The sequence below is a fragment of the Mastigoproctus giganteus genome, chromosome 2 (genome assembly GCF_048544385.1).
Source record: "Mastigoproctus giganteus isolate SK-2022 chromosome 2, ASM4854438v1, whole genome shotgun sequence".
NCBI classification, from domain to species: Eukaryota; Metazoa; Arthropoda; class Arachnida; order Uropygi; family Thelyphonidae; genus Mastigoproctus; species Mastigoproctus giganteus.
The window spans coordinates 164,455,314-164,474,368 of record NC_143576.1 but is presented as its reverse complement, the minus strand read 5'-3'; the positions used below and the strand labels follow the sequence as shown (position 1 = coordinate 164,474,368).

Sequence of the window (19,055 nt, the reverse complement as noted above, 5' to 3'; positions counted from 1 at the left end):
AACAGATCATAATAATAACATACGTTATTTTATATACAAAAACCTACAGAAAACTAACTGCATTACTCACAGTCATCACCCACTGGTCCTGCTGAACACTGTGCAGGAGGATCTCTACCAAGATCTTGAAGTTCCTAATAAGTAATTAAGCTATTAGACAATTTGAAATTCCTAATAAGTAATTAAGCTATTAGACAATTTTAAATTCCTAATAAGTAATTAAGCTATTAGACAATTATATAGCTTTTAATTTATTTATCTCCCCCCACCCCGATACACTTGAAGTTTGTAGAACTATACTGGAATCTATTTTCTAACTTTCTTTTCACATGAGGTAAATCAAAGCAAAGGATTAATCTTATAATATATGAGTACTTGTTATATTGTAACCTCCCAATTTATGAATATCATGCTCCCAAAAAGCAGTTCATATATTGAGAGTGACTTTCCCATAGATATAATGGAAAAAATAAAATGATCACTACTAAAATGCATGACAACTACAATAACCATCAGATTCATGTATGTCTTCTAACATAATATCTTTATTATAATCTATTTAGATGAACTGCCTTTGAGGAGCAATACATGAGTTAAAGTATATGAATACATAAGAATGTTTTTGCTTAGGAAAAAGAAATCACTATGACACTACAGTTCAGCACAACAGCTTTGGAGTTGTATATAAAGAACAGTTATTATTATATGCAAACAGAAGAAATGTATTTCTAGCTATTGCCTGCAATTAGATCATCTCCCTTCAACAAGTCAAACTACAGTGTGACTGTATAAAGTCTGAAGTATTTCCTAAACGGAAACTCTTCAGAACTTGTACAACTGCAAAAAATAAAAAAGGCTGGGAACATTAAATGACTTTGCAAATAATAGCAAACTATTGGAATTTTCATTTATTCCAAGGAATAAATGAAAATTCTCTAAAGAGAAATAACTTTTGATATGACAGGGGAAAAAAAAAAAAACTGCTGGCAATCTGCATGTTCATACTGCAAGTGCTCAGTAATTTCACAAAAAATACACTTTAAATAACATAATAATATTATTATTAATAGCCATATGGTGCAAGGAAGCCTGAGGCTTATGCTGCACCAGGAAAAATAAAAAAGTTCACGAGTTACCCTGAGAGAGAGAGAGAGAGAGAGAGAGAGAGAGAGAGAGAGAGAGAGAGAGAGAGAGAGAGAGACGAAAGTAGAAGGGAATCACCAAGAAAGAAAAGAATGATGATATCCAGCTGAGGACCCTGGGTGTGCCAAGCCCATACTCACCAAGAGCCCCCAGGGTTAATATATTTAACTATATGGTAAATCTGTTAAATATGGTATATAAAGGCTGAAAATACTCCATTTTCTAACTGCTTTCCCTTTCAAATGCCTTATGAAGTCATGGAAAGGTATGTAAAATTAAGATAAAAATTAATTTCATAAATTTAATTATATGCCTAGCGTCTTTTCTTGATTCTTGTTCAAAAGAAAAAAAAAGGTTTATAAATCTTTTGTCTGTAAAGAGCTCACTGTACATCACTATACTTTCTCTTCAAAGTAATTTCCATAAAATTCTCTTGTGAAGCTATACATTTAGCCAACAATGCTGCCAGGCAGATGGGTTGAGAATTGGCAGTTAAGCACTACCTTACATTTGTCAACATTAACAAATGTAAGGTAGTGCCATATGGGTAGAAGTAATCTCAAATTACCAATAACAATTGTGTAGTATTACACTCAGGGTAGTGAAAAATAAAAAAGACCTGAAGTAATTGTGCAGATATGAAGTTTTGAGTAATGTAGACAGGCTGCTAGGTCAGCTCATGGGGGTTTTGTCAATGATATACAAGAACATGGGCAGCAGGGATAAGGAGATGAGGCTAAGGTAAAGAGAGCCTGCACGAGAAATGTCGGATAACTTAAGTGGAAAATTACTTTCCCGACACAGGACTCTAAGGCTGCTCGCTCGGTAAACAGTTGTTGTTGCTTGGGTTTTATTGGCGCATTAGCGACTAAGGCACCAAAACCTGGTCATAAAAATTAATTTTCAGTGGCCTAATGATTTAGGTCACTAAGTCAAGATATAAGAACAAGTATAAACTAAAAGGCAAATATCAGTAAACAAGTAACAATAATAAGGTAGATTTTTCACCGTCTGTGTAAACTGGCGCAAAATCAGAATGTTCAGCTCGATGTGCTGAATAAAGCTGCAGGTAGACAGATGATGGAGTGTCCGACTTTCCCCAATTTCTAAGGGACAAGTCACATGTTGGAACATGAGCATGTCAGGGTGGAAGGGGTTGCTTTGGTGTTTCGGTAAACAGACGGTAGGTGTTATCGGTCTGGAGCAGAAATCGAGAAGGATATATTGATTGACGGGTAGGCGTGGCAAATGATGAAATTATTGGTGGTGGGCACGTCAGATGACAAGCTACTGTGTAGTCATTGGTTGGCATTATGATGTGTATTTACCAGTAATGAACGGTGCATAAGTTTTGTAATGAATGGTGAACAGGTAATAGTAGCGATGAATCTTTTAAAGATGGAAGAAATTCGCAAGGAAAATAAAACATTGCTTGATTTTTTGATGAAAACTAAATTGATAAGACCGGAATTGTACTGTTTTAAGTGCAATGATTATTTTCAACTAATTGAATCATGAACAGAGTCATGTGGAAAGTTGTGGTGTTGTAAAAAATGTTCTTCGCGAGTTTTTTTTTTTTATTGAAACAGTTTTATACAATACTTTGTATTTATACAAAACTTTCATTGAAAAAGATAATGTACATTATATACTTTTGGTCAATATGCACGCTAGTAAGATACTTTTCATACGACAGCATTCCATCTGGAGATTTCGAAAGTGACAGCAATTAAGTTTTAAAAGAAACTAACAGATATTTGCGAACTGCAGTTGATAAAAAACCCATTAAGTTGGGTGGATCAGGGAAAATTGTAGAAGCAGACGAAACTGTATTGGTAAAACCAAAACATCACAGTGGAAGAAATTTAACTGCTAAGAAGAAATGGGTGCTTGGTGTGTTCAAAAGAGAATCTAAATTTGTCTTCATGAAATTGATAAAAAATTGGAAAGCAAAAACTCTTTTGCCCATTATTAGAAAAGTAGTGAAGAAAAATACTATCATCATAACAGATGAATGGCGTGCATATAGCCGTATTATGGCCTTAGAAAAAAAAGAATTACAAACATTTAACGGCGAAACACAAGGAACATTTTGTAGATCCACATACAGGAGCACATGCGAATAATATCAAAGCCCAGTGGAAGAAACTAAATGAGTAAATGGCAGCCATAAACATATGTTGATGGGTCACATCAATGAATATATGTGGCGTCAAATTTATTGGAAAAATCATGAAGATACTTTTCACAATATTGTTACTCAAATTGCAAATAGCTATTCAGGTCCAAATGTATGATTTGTACTCAAATTTTTTTTTTTTCTGAGAAAGTTTCGTTGCGTTAATTTTTATGTTCTTCATTGTGTGTGTGTTTTTTTTCTTATTATTATTAAAAGCAGATTTTTGGAGTTGAGTGTTTTTACTGTATTATTGATTTAGGTTTGGTTACGAAAAAAGGAAAAGGTTTTTGTTATATTTCATAACAGCTTAAATGGTAGGTTAGGAAATAAAAGAAAATGTTTCCTTGTATTTCACGACCTAAACTTAAACGTTAGGTTGGGAAATAATAGAAAAAGAAAGATTCATTTATATATGTATACTGAATAGCTATTAAGGGGCTGATTGACGTTATGATATGTATGTATCAACATGAGTGTCTTTAAAAGTACAGTAATAAAAAATTTATATTTTGTTAATAAATAATGTGCTAGTCCACCCACGATTCTAAAGAAAAAAGGTTAGGCTAACCCCTCCACTTCACCTCAGGAGGGGGTTCAAGCTCCCATGGGATTCAAGTCGAGGTAACCTAGCCTTTTTTCACCATTACAAAATACTGTAATGGTGAAAAAAGGTTAGGGCATGTGCGATTAGGACAAGTTACCATTAGTGCTGCTACAGTGATACTAAACTGATGTTATCGTGTGTTGTGTTCACGCACCAATCAGCACATCGTTTGCCATGCCTACCTGTCAATCAATATATCGTTCTTGACTTTTCCCCAGACCAATAACACCTACCGTCTGTTTACCGAGCGAGCAGCACTAGAGTGCCATGTCGGGAAACTAATTTTCCGCATAAGTTAATCTGACGTTTCTCGTCGTTCTCGTGTAGGCTTTCTTTACCTTCGCCAGAGATGATTATCCCATTGTACAGGGCAACTTTATACTGCATACAGGTCTGAAGGCCTCATTTCTAGGAAGGACATACTGTAACAGTTTCAGACAAGGGCAACAAAACTGGTGAAAGGGAAAAAAAATGGTCTTACCAAGGTTCCAGTTCCTCAAACTGCAGTGTCATTCTGGCAATCGAACAACCAGCAGGTTGTTCAATTTCCAGAACAAACCTCCATCTGTTGTGGAAGTGGGTAATTTGAATAAAATAAAATAGAGATTTTAAAGGGAGAGAATAGACAAATCATTGAAGAGAATGGACAGGTGATTTGGGAGGTGGGTTTTTTTTTGCTTGGTTTATAAGCATGCTTTCTTGCATCATGCTGCTATTACTACCACCACCACCAATAATAAATATATACAGGCACTCCACTACTTACGTACAAGGGTAATTCCATGTCAAGTGGCCTAGGGGTCCCTGCTCAACCATCTTCAATTTTGTTGAAATTTGGTGTAGATGTTTAAACAGGTTTGCAAAGAAACTGAGCAAAAAATTCAGTTCAAAATATAGTTCGCTTGAGGCACCAGCACCTTTCTTGTGGAGGTCACTTGTTCTATGCGTAGCAAATCACAAAAAAAAATTTCATAAGTTTTAAGTGTTAATGTTGCACAGCATTGAAACGTAGTGCTCTGAAACTTGGTATACCTAGTTAACCTTTGGCAGAGAATGCAAAACTTTTGATGGACTCAAACTTTAATTTTTTACAATGCGGTCTAAAACTGGCATCAAAAATTTGTTATGACAAATTTAAGCACGACTTTTGAAAGCCATAACTTTGAAATAAAAACCTTTGGTACCTTCTTCTTTGGGCATTCTGCATACTTATGCACACAAGTATTCTTATACAGGGTGTTTCAGAACTTCTAAGAGGGGTAGGGTACATCCTGACAACTCGAAATCATATAGTAATGTGGGGTCGGAAATGCTTTCCTGAAGCGGTGTTGTACACAGAAGACTTTAGGCAATGATCCAATGACTTTAGGCAGGCATTGTTCAGTATACCACTTAGCTGTGACTGTCTTCTGCGTGTCCAAAACGACACGTTCCACAATTTCACTCGATTTGAAAAATACAGCTATCATTTTCTTCTTTACAGATCGGGATTTTCTGACAATTACGGGTGTGTCGTGATCATCAAAGACCCAAACTTTGTTTTGAGCCTTGGTCGGCAGATCGTAATAGTACAGCCAAGTCTCGTCACCTGTCACGATGTTGTTCAGATACCGAGATTGTCCCTTATCAAACTTTTTTAACATCTCCCGGCACCAAGTCACACGTCGTGTCATCTGCTCTTCAGTCAGTTGATGCGGCACCCAGAGAGAACAAAGTTTCTTCACGTGCATATGATCTTGCAGAATCGAACGAGTTGCTGGTGCATTTAGGCCCAAAGTATCCTCTATCTGTTGGTAGGTCACTTGCCTGTTTTCGTCAAGCATTTTCCTCACAGCAGTAACGTTTTCCTCCGTAACTGACGTTCGTGGCCTTCCCGGCCTCTCAGAATCCTCCAGAGTGAAATTTCCCCTTTGGAATTCTCTATACCACCTGAATATCGTTGTACGATGTGGACAATCATCATCTAGTGCAAGAGTCATTTCTTCTAAGCGCTGGTCTATGGTTAAACCACGCACGAAATTATACCGCAAAACTGTCCTTATCTCATTTCGTGACCACGATGCCATCGCAAGCACTTTACACTCTCACTACTAATGAATAACTGAGCCCATCGACTTGGCGCGGCGGCTACTATGCACATGTCTCAACATGCAGCAACAAGCAGCTTCCTGTGATTCATTGTTGCGTCATATTGCAAAACTTTCCTAGTATCCTTTGTACAACAAGATAACCACCCACATCCTGCTGGAAAAATTCTTGTATATCGTTGACAGAAACCTATGAGTTGTCCTAGCAGCGTATCTACACGGTTCAGAGAACTAACTGAGCCCTTTGATCCCTTTCACACACACCTCAGCTGTTATCACCCAACTGGCATGTTTTTCTAGGATAATGTTGGCAACATGCAATACCATGCACTTAATCAATTTCTGCTTTTCAGCACACAGACATTCAGCATGATATGCCTTCGTTGATATCATTAATAAATAATAGAAACAGTAAGGTGTCCAGCACTAAACCCTGGGAGTCTCCATTAATAACATTAGTCCAAGAAGTGCAATGTCCATTCATAACCACCTTCTGTCTTCTGCCACTCAACCCTCCCTTTATCCATAACAGTAACTTGTCCCAAACACCACGTACAGAGAAGAGCAACAAAATACTTTTTTGGGGATTCATGAAATACTTTTTTGGCAGATTACTCTGCCAAGATCATTATTCAAAGACACAAAAGGGTATCTTACCATAAAAGATTTAAGGGCAAAGGTAAAGAAAGTCAACACGAGAAAACTTGTTTCCCCGCTACCACAGTTTCTCTATGCATTCTCGGTAAACAGATGGTGTGTGTGTGTACCAGTAATTGCAGTAGAAGTCAATAACGATGTATTGATTAGTTTTTTTCTCATTATTAAAAGCAGGTTACTGGTGTTCATGAGTAATGCCTTCGCAGCTAAAATTTACTTACAGGTACACCCTCCCGACTGCCCCAGTCTTAGTGTTTATCCTCCACTTCCTGCTGTTTTAAAATAGGAAAAAGACTTCTACAGATGGTGCATGTTATCGGTAATAGCAGTAGAAGTTCATTCCCTATTGTGAAAAACAGCAGGGGGGAATAAACACCCTAAGGCTGATGTGGTCTGGAAGGTAACCCCGTTAGTAAATTTCAGCCCACTCATGAATTCCAATAATCTGCTTTTAGTAATGAGAAAAAACTAATCAATACATTGTTATTGACCCGGCTGGTGCTGTATAAGCTTGCTTTCTTGCATTATATGCCTCAACTAATGCTAACACTAATACAGTACACTTTTGTAAAAATTACTTGTACAATTTAAAAAAAATTGTTGCATGGATGACTTCCTTTGGTACGTTTTGTCTGCAATGTCGTAGCACAACAACCAGCAGGAGTCTACCAAAATATGTTCATTTCAGAAACTGATTCATTGTATCCTTACCCATTGCTTTTTAAAAACTCTTCATTAGGCCAACCTTAATGTGGGCGGGTGAAAGGAAGATCTTCACTGAATTCACTAATGGAACGTGCTGCACACTACTTATTCCAGGCTCACATGTGCTTCTCTGAGGTGAGACCTGTGATGTAATGGTCTAGTAGAATAGCAAACCCTCCTTGAACACCCATTATGAATTTGAAGTTACCACAGATATTCAAAATGAAGAGTGCTGTTGTGAATTGCTTCAAGAGTGTGCTCGTGTTATGGTATGTCTTCTTTAAATGAACGTAGTGGGTAATGGCGATAAGTTTGTCATACAAGGAAACAGCTTCAAATTTCACCATGGGAATCAATGAAAACGTGCCATTCTGATGTGTGTAATTGTGATTTTTCCACTGAAAACTAGATCAATATAACTGAAATAGCAGTGCAGACCATTTACTCTAAAGAATGTTGCAAAAATTTGGTTTGTTTTTCAACAATGAGACAGACATTCTTAACCAACTATATCTGCTTTAGTCTTGAAGCAACTTCAGCTTTATCCCTGGAGAGAGACAGATCTGTAATAAATTCATTCAACTAATCTTGAGTAAATATCTCTTTATCAGATGTGTACCCAAGATTGGCTAAGTTCTCAGCCAATCACACCTTCATTTCTTTATGTAAGGAATCCAGTCCATGCTATGAAGGGAGGTACTGGAATTGGCAAACTCTCATCACTGAATCCAGTCACATTCACAAAAGTAACAAACACCATTGTGGTCTTTTGACCGCCCCACACAACATGGACATAGCAAACATGGTTGATTTTTGTTTTGTTCAACTATCACATAATCCAATTGAACACGAGGTACAAATAACTTTTCACTTGGTTAAGAAGACCAGAGAATTCTGGTCCTCTTAACCAAGTGAGATTTTCGAAGAATGGATATTAAAACTAAACAAGTGTATAACAAAATAAAAAAGAAAAATCATGTTGATTACTCACAACTGTCTGGCACATCCTGCCAAACTTAAATGTGAAGTTGTTTTTACCACCAAACGTAACATGAAAACAGCAGCCAATGGACCAGGGCATTTTTAAAAATTTCAAATTTCATTATCGAAAGAGAATAATTTGCAGGGCCCTGTTCAAGAATTCCTTGAGGGGCCTGGGGTCCTGTGCAAAACTTACACGGGGTGTTTTTGTAATAGGGATTTTTTTAAAAAATATTTTTCAAATTTTAGAGTAACTAAAAAATATTTTAATTTATAAGCTATTAAGGTGAAAATAAAATATTATATAAATTATTAAGTCTGTTTCTGTTATTATAAAGATATTTATATCAAATTTTTTGCATAAAAAATTGCCTTATAAATATATTAATTTCTTAAAAATTATCAGTGTACTTATTTAGCATAAGGACAGTCTATGCTTGTAAGGAATAAAAAAAGTATTTTACAATATTACACATTTTAGTACTGTATTTACAATATTACTTTAGTAAATGATACGAAACAATAATAATGACTTTATTCTTCATAATGATTTTATGATTTTACAAAACACAGGACCGCTGCAACCCTATGTGCTACCAGTAAGCAAAATCAAATCTGCCACCCCAAAATATTGGGATTAAAAAAAAAATAAAGTATGGCACAAATAATTAATACAGTCGATTCCGGTTATTTGGGACATATCGGGACTAGTGCATTTTGGCCCGATTAAGCAGCTGCCCCAGTTATCCGAAGTTTCACGTAAATAGTTAATACAATGGTTCACTGTACAATCAAATCATGTTACAATGGACTCACCATAGTAAAGTACCGTTCACTATACAATGGGCAGTAAGCACTGGTCATTGTGATCACGTTTGTGAATTGAATTTTAATTTATTAAAGAGTGATTCTAATTAGCGAAAATAGGAGGAATATTATCCACAGGCTATAAAAGTAAATCTATATTAAGCACAAATTTACCCTTTTATTACCTTCCAATTAAAAATTAAATGATACGTGAAAATCGGAAGAATATACGTGATGACCAGAATAATCAATACGTACTGTAACATGTACATACTAGCTAATTGACATTTCTGTTCACTGACATTTGTGGGTGGGGGTTAAAATTCAAAACAAAAAAAAAATAAGCAATCAATAACAAAGAACTCTATGCACACAAATTGCAAGTAACACGATTCGTGCAAGTGAGAACGGAGTAACAAGTTACGAAGCTTTAAAAATAGGAATGAAGAGAAAGATTCTGAAAATTAATTTTTTTTTTTTATATGATCGAAGATTTCATGGAAGTGTAAATACATGTGGGGGAGGGGGTACATGCTGTATGAAGTAATGAAAAGTAGTAATGAGAAGTAATTTATACCCATATGAAAGAATCTTTCTAAGCTCAGAGTAAGGTATGACTTCTAAGTTACCAGGAATTGTGTCCATAATGGACATTAACATAGGGCTGCAGTTTTTCTGGTGGCATACACAACTGATGCTTCAGGGTAAAATATGTCCATGTTGGTAGCTAGGGATTTGTAATTGCAGGCTATGAGCCCAAAGGGTTTTGAATATCTGTACCTGGCTTTGATGTGTATATTTGGTTGCTAGTTGGAAGGAGGTCATTATACGAGTTAATACATTGGTTAATTTTGATGTTGTCGATGGTGACATTATGAAATTTTAGTATGATAGTGGATTGATTTTAGTTTAAATTGTCTGTAGCTTTAATTCCCATTTGGTAGCTCTTTGCCTATTCTGTTCCTCTCTATCAACTAACTTATATACACACACACACACACACACACACACACACACACACACACACACACACACACACACACACACACACACACACACACACACACAGTTCCGGCTTTACAAGTTCTTTTTTCAATTATCAAGTATAGATAAAATCGAAAATATACACATTAATTGCAATAAATAATGCTAAACATTCATAAATACAGCATTTCCACATACATAGTTATATAATACATGTGCATGTGTTTGTTTGTTCAGGCAAAAGAGCATCTCACTGACTCACATAACAAAGCAGTTACCACGCTGACATTACAAAGAGTGGTTGGGTTGCTCTTCATTTATGCTGTCTTGTCTTATTTCAAATTTATCCCCCTTATTAATACTGTACAATATGTCAAAACGAAGTAATACTATGGTGTGTAATGTTAATAAAAAGAAACAGTGATGAAGAGGAATAACACTAGAACCAAAATATGAGATCAAAAACAAATGATGTCTCTCTATTCATCATCATCATCCATCGATGATTATGAAGAATAAACATTCTTTAACATTTGTATGACAAAATTTCTTGATTATAATTTGTTTAATTTTAAAGGCTATGCTTTCATTTCTTTAGGTAAATAAATCATTGTATTGTTGACCTTTTATTTAACATTACCCTGGTCAAATTTCATTGTTGAGAATGTAACCTGTTTTTAATGTTATGTCTATGGGAAATAAAAAAACGAGCGGGTGCTAGGAACAAATTAAGCCATAAAGTACAGAACTACCTGTGTGTGTGTGTGTGTATATATATATATATATATATATATAACCTCTAACTCAGTAGTGCTGGTTATCATTTGTTCTAATATCTTTATCACAGTCCTTAAATCAAAACAACTTATGTCATACTGACATAAAATAAGCTCAGTTTAGTGTTGTCTTACTGCTTCTTTCATCTCAGTTGTATATTATTTTTCCATTTTTAAATTGCATTTCTACTAAAATCGTGCCTCAGACTGGAGCAGCAAAGCAAAGATCAGCAATACTTTAGTTCAGGAGGCAAATTGAGGGTTTAGTGTCAGACAACTAACTACAAAATGGCATTTTGTTTTGAGACAACTTTAACTTTATACAAATAACAATGCATATCATGTAACAGAAATGTATTTCTATAGTAGTTTACAAGTTAGCTTGGGCTATAAGCACATTTCTGATAAACCTAGAAAATGTCAAATCACTTTCTTGGTTAATTACAAAAACATTTACTACAAAATGATTTTGTAGTTCACTGTATGACACTAAACACTTGAAATACTATTAGCAGTTCAACTCAGAATTATATGCACTACTTGTTTCCTCTTCGCAAATTACCTTCAGCCAGTCATGACAGCTAAAGAGGATGCTTTTATGTGCATTCATTGCAAAGAGCACGAGGAGGGTAGGCAAAAATTCAGCTTTGATGAATATACGAGAGCTTGAAGAAAGGAGTTAATGCTGTCACAGAAATAAGGGAGGGACCTATCAAGCATGCAGCTGCCCAGCTCACTGGTAGAGACCCATGCTCCAGCATCAGACAACACAATATTCTAAAAAAGATGGCTGGAATAGGGCAAAGGCATGTCTGCCGGGGGGCTAAAGTTAATGACAGCAAGTATCATCTTTTAACGGTATACAAAAGATTATACTGTTGTACACATTGATACTAATGCTATTAAGAATAGGAGATTTGAGCATTTACTTAGCAAGTACAGGGGAATGTTCAGAAAAAAGCCAGGGGTTAAATTGGAGGAAATACATGAAACCCTTATCAATCTTGGGAGGGGGGGGGGGAAGAGGGAGAGAATGTGCAAGGCTCGTGACAGAATTCTTCCGAGCACGGTCTGTGCTCATTAACCGCAGGAATTCTCAAGGAGAGTTTACAGGAAGAGGATACACTTAAATTGAAGAATATGATTGCTGATGTTATCATCACAGCGTTAGGCAATTCAGAAAAACTGCTAACTTAAAGGAATACACAGACTAACTGATTAACAGTAGCTGTAAGCATATGTAAAAGTGCTTCTACTGATACATAGAGCAGACAGGAAATCAAGGTAACAGATTACAAAGCTTGCTGAGGATCCTTGTGAGACAAGCAAATGCATTTTGTGTGTATGTATGTGTGTGTGTGTGTGTGTGTGTGTGTGTGTGTGTGTGTGTTACAAGGAGCAAAAACAAGTGCCATATACTAATGCTGGTAAGTCATTAAATGTAGCCATTGTAAGGATATCAGAAAGTGCCACTCACAAATGAGATGTAGAATGTGAATATGGATGGCACAATACAGGGGGGGGGGTGCACAAAACAGGAAGAAGTTATCTTGGTTAAGAAGCACAAGAATGTAAGGCAATGCACCAAGCTGATATGAATATATGTGCAACATTGAATAAGCTCAATACACACTGGGAAAGCAAAAGTGAGAGCAGGAATGTGTTATAGGCCAACTGACTCTGATAACTATAATAAACATCTATAAAAGACAAGTAGTGCGTGAACACCAGTATCTCAGAATGTCTTATAAAAAAAAAAGTAAATTGCAGCCATTATCAACCCACAACCCACTGCAGGATGGAAGCCTCCTCAACAATTCATGCTGAGGGAAATGGACCATAATCTGCCACGCTGGTCCAGTGCAGGTTGGCAGATCGATTGTATTCAGCAGTCAGGGGCTTGAACCCCGGTCTACTCAAAGAGCGTGTGCTACTGCACTCCCGCTCCTGACCACTCGGCTACGGAAAACCTAATGTCTTATAATGAGGGATTAACTTTCCAAACATTGGCTGAAATTTGTGCAACTCTCACAACAGCAGAAATTTCCTCAATTTATTGGATGACTGCTCCTACAACACCATGCTAGAGAAGCAACAAGAGAGATCAATACCCTTGATCTCATTAATCAGCAGTGACTCTTCACGCATTAATTAAGAATCTCCAAATAAGGTGCCACTAGATGTTAGTGATCTTAAGGATAAAGGGAAGGAATTTTGCTTTTGTAATGGGGACTAGTGGTCCTAGACTAGGGTGGGGAACCCGCAGCTTTTTGAGGTACCAGTTGCGGGATTTTGTCTATTTCTCTCAAATGCAAAATCCAACTTTTATTTCATGACGTAACATCAAACTAAAAATATTTTTAAGATAAATTTTATCTATTCTCTTTTTTTATATATATCGTTATTCTCTTTATATAAATTAGTTTACATTTACACCATACATTACCAAAAGAAACATAAAAATGCACAAAAATATTGGACAGATCAATAGAGGACAAAACAAAATGAAGAGGTAAAATTATTTATATAGATAACTGTGTAGTTAGCGAGAGGCCTGTCAGTGGCAACTAACTGGTGAATTGGCAACCACCCAGTGATTCACGTCAGACCCAAGAGCTTCTTCAGAACGAACCATAACATGTTAAAGAAAATATATGCATTAAAAAAAAAATGTACACACTGCCTTTTCTAGTTAAGGAAAATAATAATGAATTATATATTAAAGTAAATACAAAATAAAGCATTTATTCTAATTCACTAATTTTTACAAAATATTGTTTCCATATAGATGATATGGCATCATTTCCACTTGAAACTGAACTTCATTTGGCAATGTTGCCTTTCTTAGAAGCAATGACATCTTGCTGACTGCTATCAGTATCAGTTGACATTCCAGTCATTCAACCCAGTATTTGTTTCCATTAAAATTGAATCTTCAATCAATGTGTATTCCATTTTTCATTTTTACTAGTAACCCAATTATATATCAAGAAATAAGAAAAGAACATCAAAGGAAGAAAAGAGTGTTCAATGAAGAATGAGAATTGCATATTGTTGCAGTGAACGATAAAATGTTTCCTCTGTGACACCATTTGGTAACAGTGAAGAAAAAGCATATCAGCATTATGCAACTCATAAGGACAACAAATATGCTAAACTAGAAGAACCTCAAAAGTTTGCACTTAAGAAAATGAAAGACGGAAAGCAGCAACAAGTATTCAAAACTACGTCAAGACAAGGGACTGACATCACAGAAGCAATATACAAATGAGCATATATACTTGGAAGAAGAGGTAAGCCATTTAGCGATGTGAAAATCATAAAAGAATGTATTGTTAAAGTTGTGGGATGTTTAGATTCATCTAAGTTTAAGGAGTACAAACAACTAGCTCTGTCAACAAGGACCATAACTGATCAGCAACATGAATTAGCCTGTAATATAACAGAACAGTTTCATGCAACATGCCAAAGTGAAAACATTTATTATTCGATTGCCTTGGATGAATCCACTGACATTACTGACTCTGCGCAGGTGTTATTTTTAATTCATGTTATAACTGTGATTTTCAATGTCACAAGAAGTTACTGGTTTTGGGTACCCTTCCTAGCAGGACACGCGGAATCGATATCCTCACAATCGTCAAAGAAAAATGCCATGAAGTGAAACTGAATTTATGCAATTTAGTAAGTGTATGCACAGATGGCGCACCTTCCATAAGAGGAAAACAAGGATTTTGTTGCGTTACTACAGAAAGAATTGCCAGATCCAGATACGTTGATTTTCTTTCACTGTATTCTTCATCAGCAGAATCTGTGTGCCAAATTACTGTTTTACGTGACACATTAAAGTTATAGGTATTGTAAACTACATTCAAGCAAATATATTGTGACATTGCCAATTTTGCAACATGCTTCAGCTTGATGATGAATCATTCAGTGTGGATCTGCCATATCATTCTAAAGTGCACTGGTTGTCCCAAGGACAAATACTTGTCTAACTTTGCAAAAAAAAACAAATCACAAGCTTTTTTGAGGAACTGAATCAACAGAGTGAATTGTCAAAAGTGGAATTCTGCAGAGATATTGCATGTTTGTGTGATATAGTGCCAAAACAAAATGATATTTTTTTTTGCAAGGTAAGACCAAATCTCTCTCTCTCTCTCTATATGTATGTATGTATGTGTATGTGTGTGTGTGGCTTATACAGGCGTTTTGGAAAAGGCTGACCTTTTTCAAAAAAAAAGTGCTTACCGATCGGAATTGTCAGCTGAACACTTTCCTGAGCTGGTAAAAGCAATTAATGAACAAGATACAAACAAATAATTAGGGAAATGCAACATGAAAGAATACACATCTGTTCTAGACTTCCTGATTGAAGAATACATTGAAAGGTTTGCTGATTGTGAGAAACATGATCTCACATTTAAACTGGCTTTTAAACAACACACCTGACTGATGTCTGCAAAGTACCTGATGACTTACATATGGAATTAATTGAGCTCTCTGAAGATAATATTCTGAAGTCTATTTGATGTGAAGAAGGGTCCTCTTCAAATATGGAAAAATGCTGTTGAATACCCACATCTATGTCAACGTGCTAGTCAAATGCTATCTTCTTTTGGTACAACCTACCATTGTGAATCAATGGTAGGTTGTACCAAATCATATATGACAAATTAAAATAAGCTCGAGATCTCAGATGACAGACTTGGAGGACCGATTAAAACTACACTCGATGATCATCACCATCATCATCACCCATTTTCAATCCACTGCAGGCCTCTCCAGCAACTTTCCAGTTCCTTCTGTTTTGTGCAATGGCCATCCATTTACTACCCACAAACTCATGAATTTCATCTATCCATCTCCGCTGTTCTCTTCTAGCTCCTCTTGGGTGCCATTGTTATTTTCTTAGTCCATCTGTCATCATGTCTTCGAGCTGTGTCCTGCCCAAGACCATTTTAGTTCTTTACTCAATGATGTTGGAACCAAATATCAAACTACTATCTGATGAATGGTTTGTTGTCTAAGTTCGTCCATTTTTAGTTTTGTTATCATCTTTGCTAAACAAACAAATGTCTTGGCTAATTTTTTTCTTTAAATTCCTCATATAATAACAGGCTGTAATTAAAACTGTAAATATGCCTATAAAAATATTTTTTTTTTTTGTACATATTTAATTCTCAGCATGCTGTTTAATAGTATCTTGGTTAAATAAAATATGGCCTTCCAATGGAAAAAGGTTTCCCACCCGCTGTCCTAGACAGATTTTAAATTGCTTTCAGTGGGACTAACTGATGTGTTACCAACCACAAATTGTAAATGGGAAGCATTCAGAGAAGTAATCATTAGACACTACTAAGCTTTTATACCAACAAAGATGTTCAAGGTTTAGAGTTAAATGGATGTTTAGACTTTCTCTGCCACTAGACAACCTTACTCTGACAGGTTCTATTCAATTACGCTAAAAGAAGCCATGAGCAGGATGCAGGCCTTCCTGGATTCAGGGCAGGAAGGTCCCTACCAACTGGAGCTGTGCAAATTGTGTTACCTATTCACAAAGGATGATCAAAGGGTGAAGTCGGCAAATATACACCTACAAGCTTAATTCCCTTTTCCAGTAAAAATGGAGTCAACGGTTATATAAGTATTGCAGGATCATCTTGACAGGAATGGAATTATACAGATATCACACCAGGGATTTATTTATCCAATTAGTTACCTATGAGTCAGTAATAAAGGAACTGGACACAAACAATTTTGCTAACATATATTTAGATTTCAAAGATTTTTGACACTTCAACATAAGACTGCTGATAAAATTGGAGAAGTGTGGTATTAGGGGCAAGTTACTGCGATGGATAACAGAATGATTTTAACAACAAACTGTTTATTAGGACAGAGGGCACTTTTCTTCTTGGACTAATGTTATCAGTGGAGCTCCTCAACGCTCAATGCTGGGCCCCTTACTATTTAACATTTATTGACAATATTGATGAAGGCGCATTAACCTTATTATCTAAGTTTACAACTTATACAAAGGTTGGCAGGATGGTTAATGACAAAAATCAAGGTATAAAGAAATTATGCAGATGGGCTGAGAAGTGGAAAATGAGGTTTACTATTGATAAATGCAAAGGTAGCTTGGAAGTCTCATTTTAAGAAGGATGTGGAGGAACAGGTGCAAATAAGGGTAAGATTAGTGAGGGAACAAAAGGATACTCTTATCAAGAAAGGCTTCAACTATGCCAAATTGTACCTCTGGAAACTAGCAAGGAGATATAATTAAGGTATTTAACACTTTAAATGGATTAAGTAAGTAAACAGCTGAATGGAATTCTCACTCTTGGACAATACATATAAGGAACCAAAAATTTCTTTTCAGCCAAAGAGTAATCTGCTGTTAGAACTCCTGGTACCATCAGTTGTTGGTAATTTAGTATAAGTATTCAAGTGGGCGATTTGAATAAAATTCTGCAAAAATAAATATAAGACAGCTGTTGCCCAATGCCCTTCTCTAGGCCCAGGTTACGTTATGTATTTGTGCCGAATGCACAAGTCCTGCACCCACTGGATGTAGTGCAATACCAGTGGGTGTCAACAAATGAATTACTAGTGAAGAACTTCCACAAATTATCCTCACTTACACCCAATAATTATTATATTAAACAGATATATACAATACTTTTTTTTTTAAAATATGCTCAGAGTCTCTGAATTATTGAGAACCAAGAAAACAATATATAACATACATCTTTACAATAACAACTGACATAAATCTTGTCGATAACAATTGGCCAAAATCAATGTAACATTAATTAACACAAATCAACACAATAGCAATCCATATAAGTCACGACAATAATAATTAACTTAAATCTTCTGGTTACACATAAACCTTTTGTCTTTTGGTCATTGTGAAGTCAATTCCCAGAAGAAGCTGAAGTTCTTTGCCGAGTCCTCAATATGAAAACTGATCTTGAGAAGTTTGCAGAGCAGTAAAGTTATTATGGTCTTCAACTAAGATATTTACATTGTTCTCCAATAAGTTTGGAACTGCAGACATTAAATCCATTCTAGGTTGAGAGTACAATGGACAGTTCAGAAGTACATGAATCCACATTTCATATTCCCCACATGTGCAGTACGGATCAGGCTCCAGGCCACGCTCAAATAACTTAGCCCGGAGGGACCCATGCCATGTTAGCAGATAAGAGGTTGTCATAGGTCTAAACCATGAAATAACTCCAAGGGTTGTTGAGAATTCCACTGGAGCAATATACTTTCTTGTTACAAGCCCAAATTCTCTTCCCATCTTTTTTGCCAGACAACAGTAAATTCCTTCCAAAGCCTTTTCTTCTCCCTTTTAAAGTCGCTGGCTGGGTCAGTCGTAATTCCAAGCATTGTCTTAGACTGTCCTTTTTTTAGATAGTAAATCAAGCCCCGAAAAGCAATATATAAATCTACAGGAATCGTACCATCAAGTATTTGGAGTGCGTTGTTTGAAACAGTCCTTGGATTATTACTGATCGTCAAAAGAACTGATCTTTCTGTGGAAATAAGTTTGTTTCACTTTTACCTTTGATACTTTTTGGTACCAAACACTTGCTACGTATGATATAATAGGAAAAAATATGGTTTTATAGTAAAGGTTCAAGGTTTTCTTTGATAATCCCCACTCTTTCCTTGAGACTTTGATAACTGAGGCTGTGAAAAAACAGATTTTGTTCCCGAGTTTTGACACATGAGGCAGAAAACTGAGTTTATCATCTAAGGTGATTCCCAAATACTGAAAAGAATGAAAGGGTTCCTGTATGCAAATAATATCAAAATTATTTCCAAATGCTGTTATTCTAATCTCATCCATTGCCATTCTACAGCACTACCATTTATCTGAAGAACTTTTATCCCCTCATATATAATATTACCTAAAATTGGATTCTTATCGGCCAACGCTGTTGCTGAATTTGAACCACTATCACTCAATGTTTGGTTCTGCTGTCCGTAAAGTTGTAGTGATTTTAAGTATTCTGGACACATGGCATCCCTTAATGAATGATTGTAATCTCTACCACATCTCTTGCAGTTGATACATTTTGGAGTCTTCTTTATGGGGACAATCTCTGCAGACA

At 36.0% G+C, this 19,055-nt stretch overlaps 1 protein-coding gene across 2 annotated transcripts in view; it reads right to left on the bottom strand.

Annotated features, from left to right (window-relative positions):
* The window catches only part of LOC150089723 (ubiquitin-conjugating enzyme E2-17 kDa), a 205,578-nt gene that overhangs the window by 140,440 nt on the left and 46,083 nt on the right, over nt 1–19,055 (bottom strand). For both annotated transcript variants that reach the window (XM_090389618.1, XM_090389617.1), the window contains exon 2: nt 71–134. In XM_090389618.1, coding sequence (XP_090245744.1) covers nt 71–134 — 64 coding nt within the window. The remainder of the gene's footprint in view (nt 1–70; nt 135–19,055) is intronic.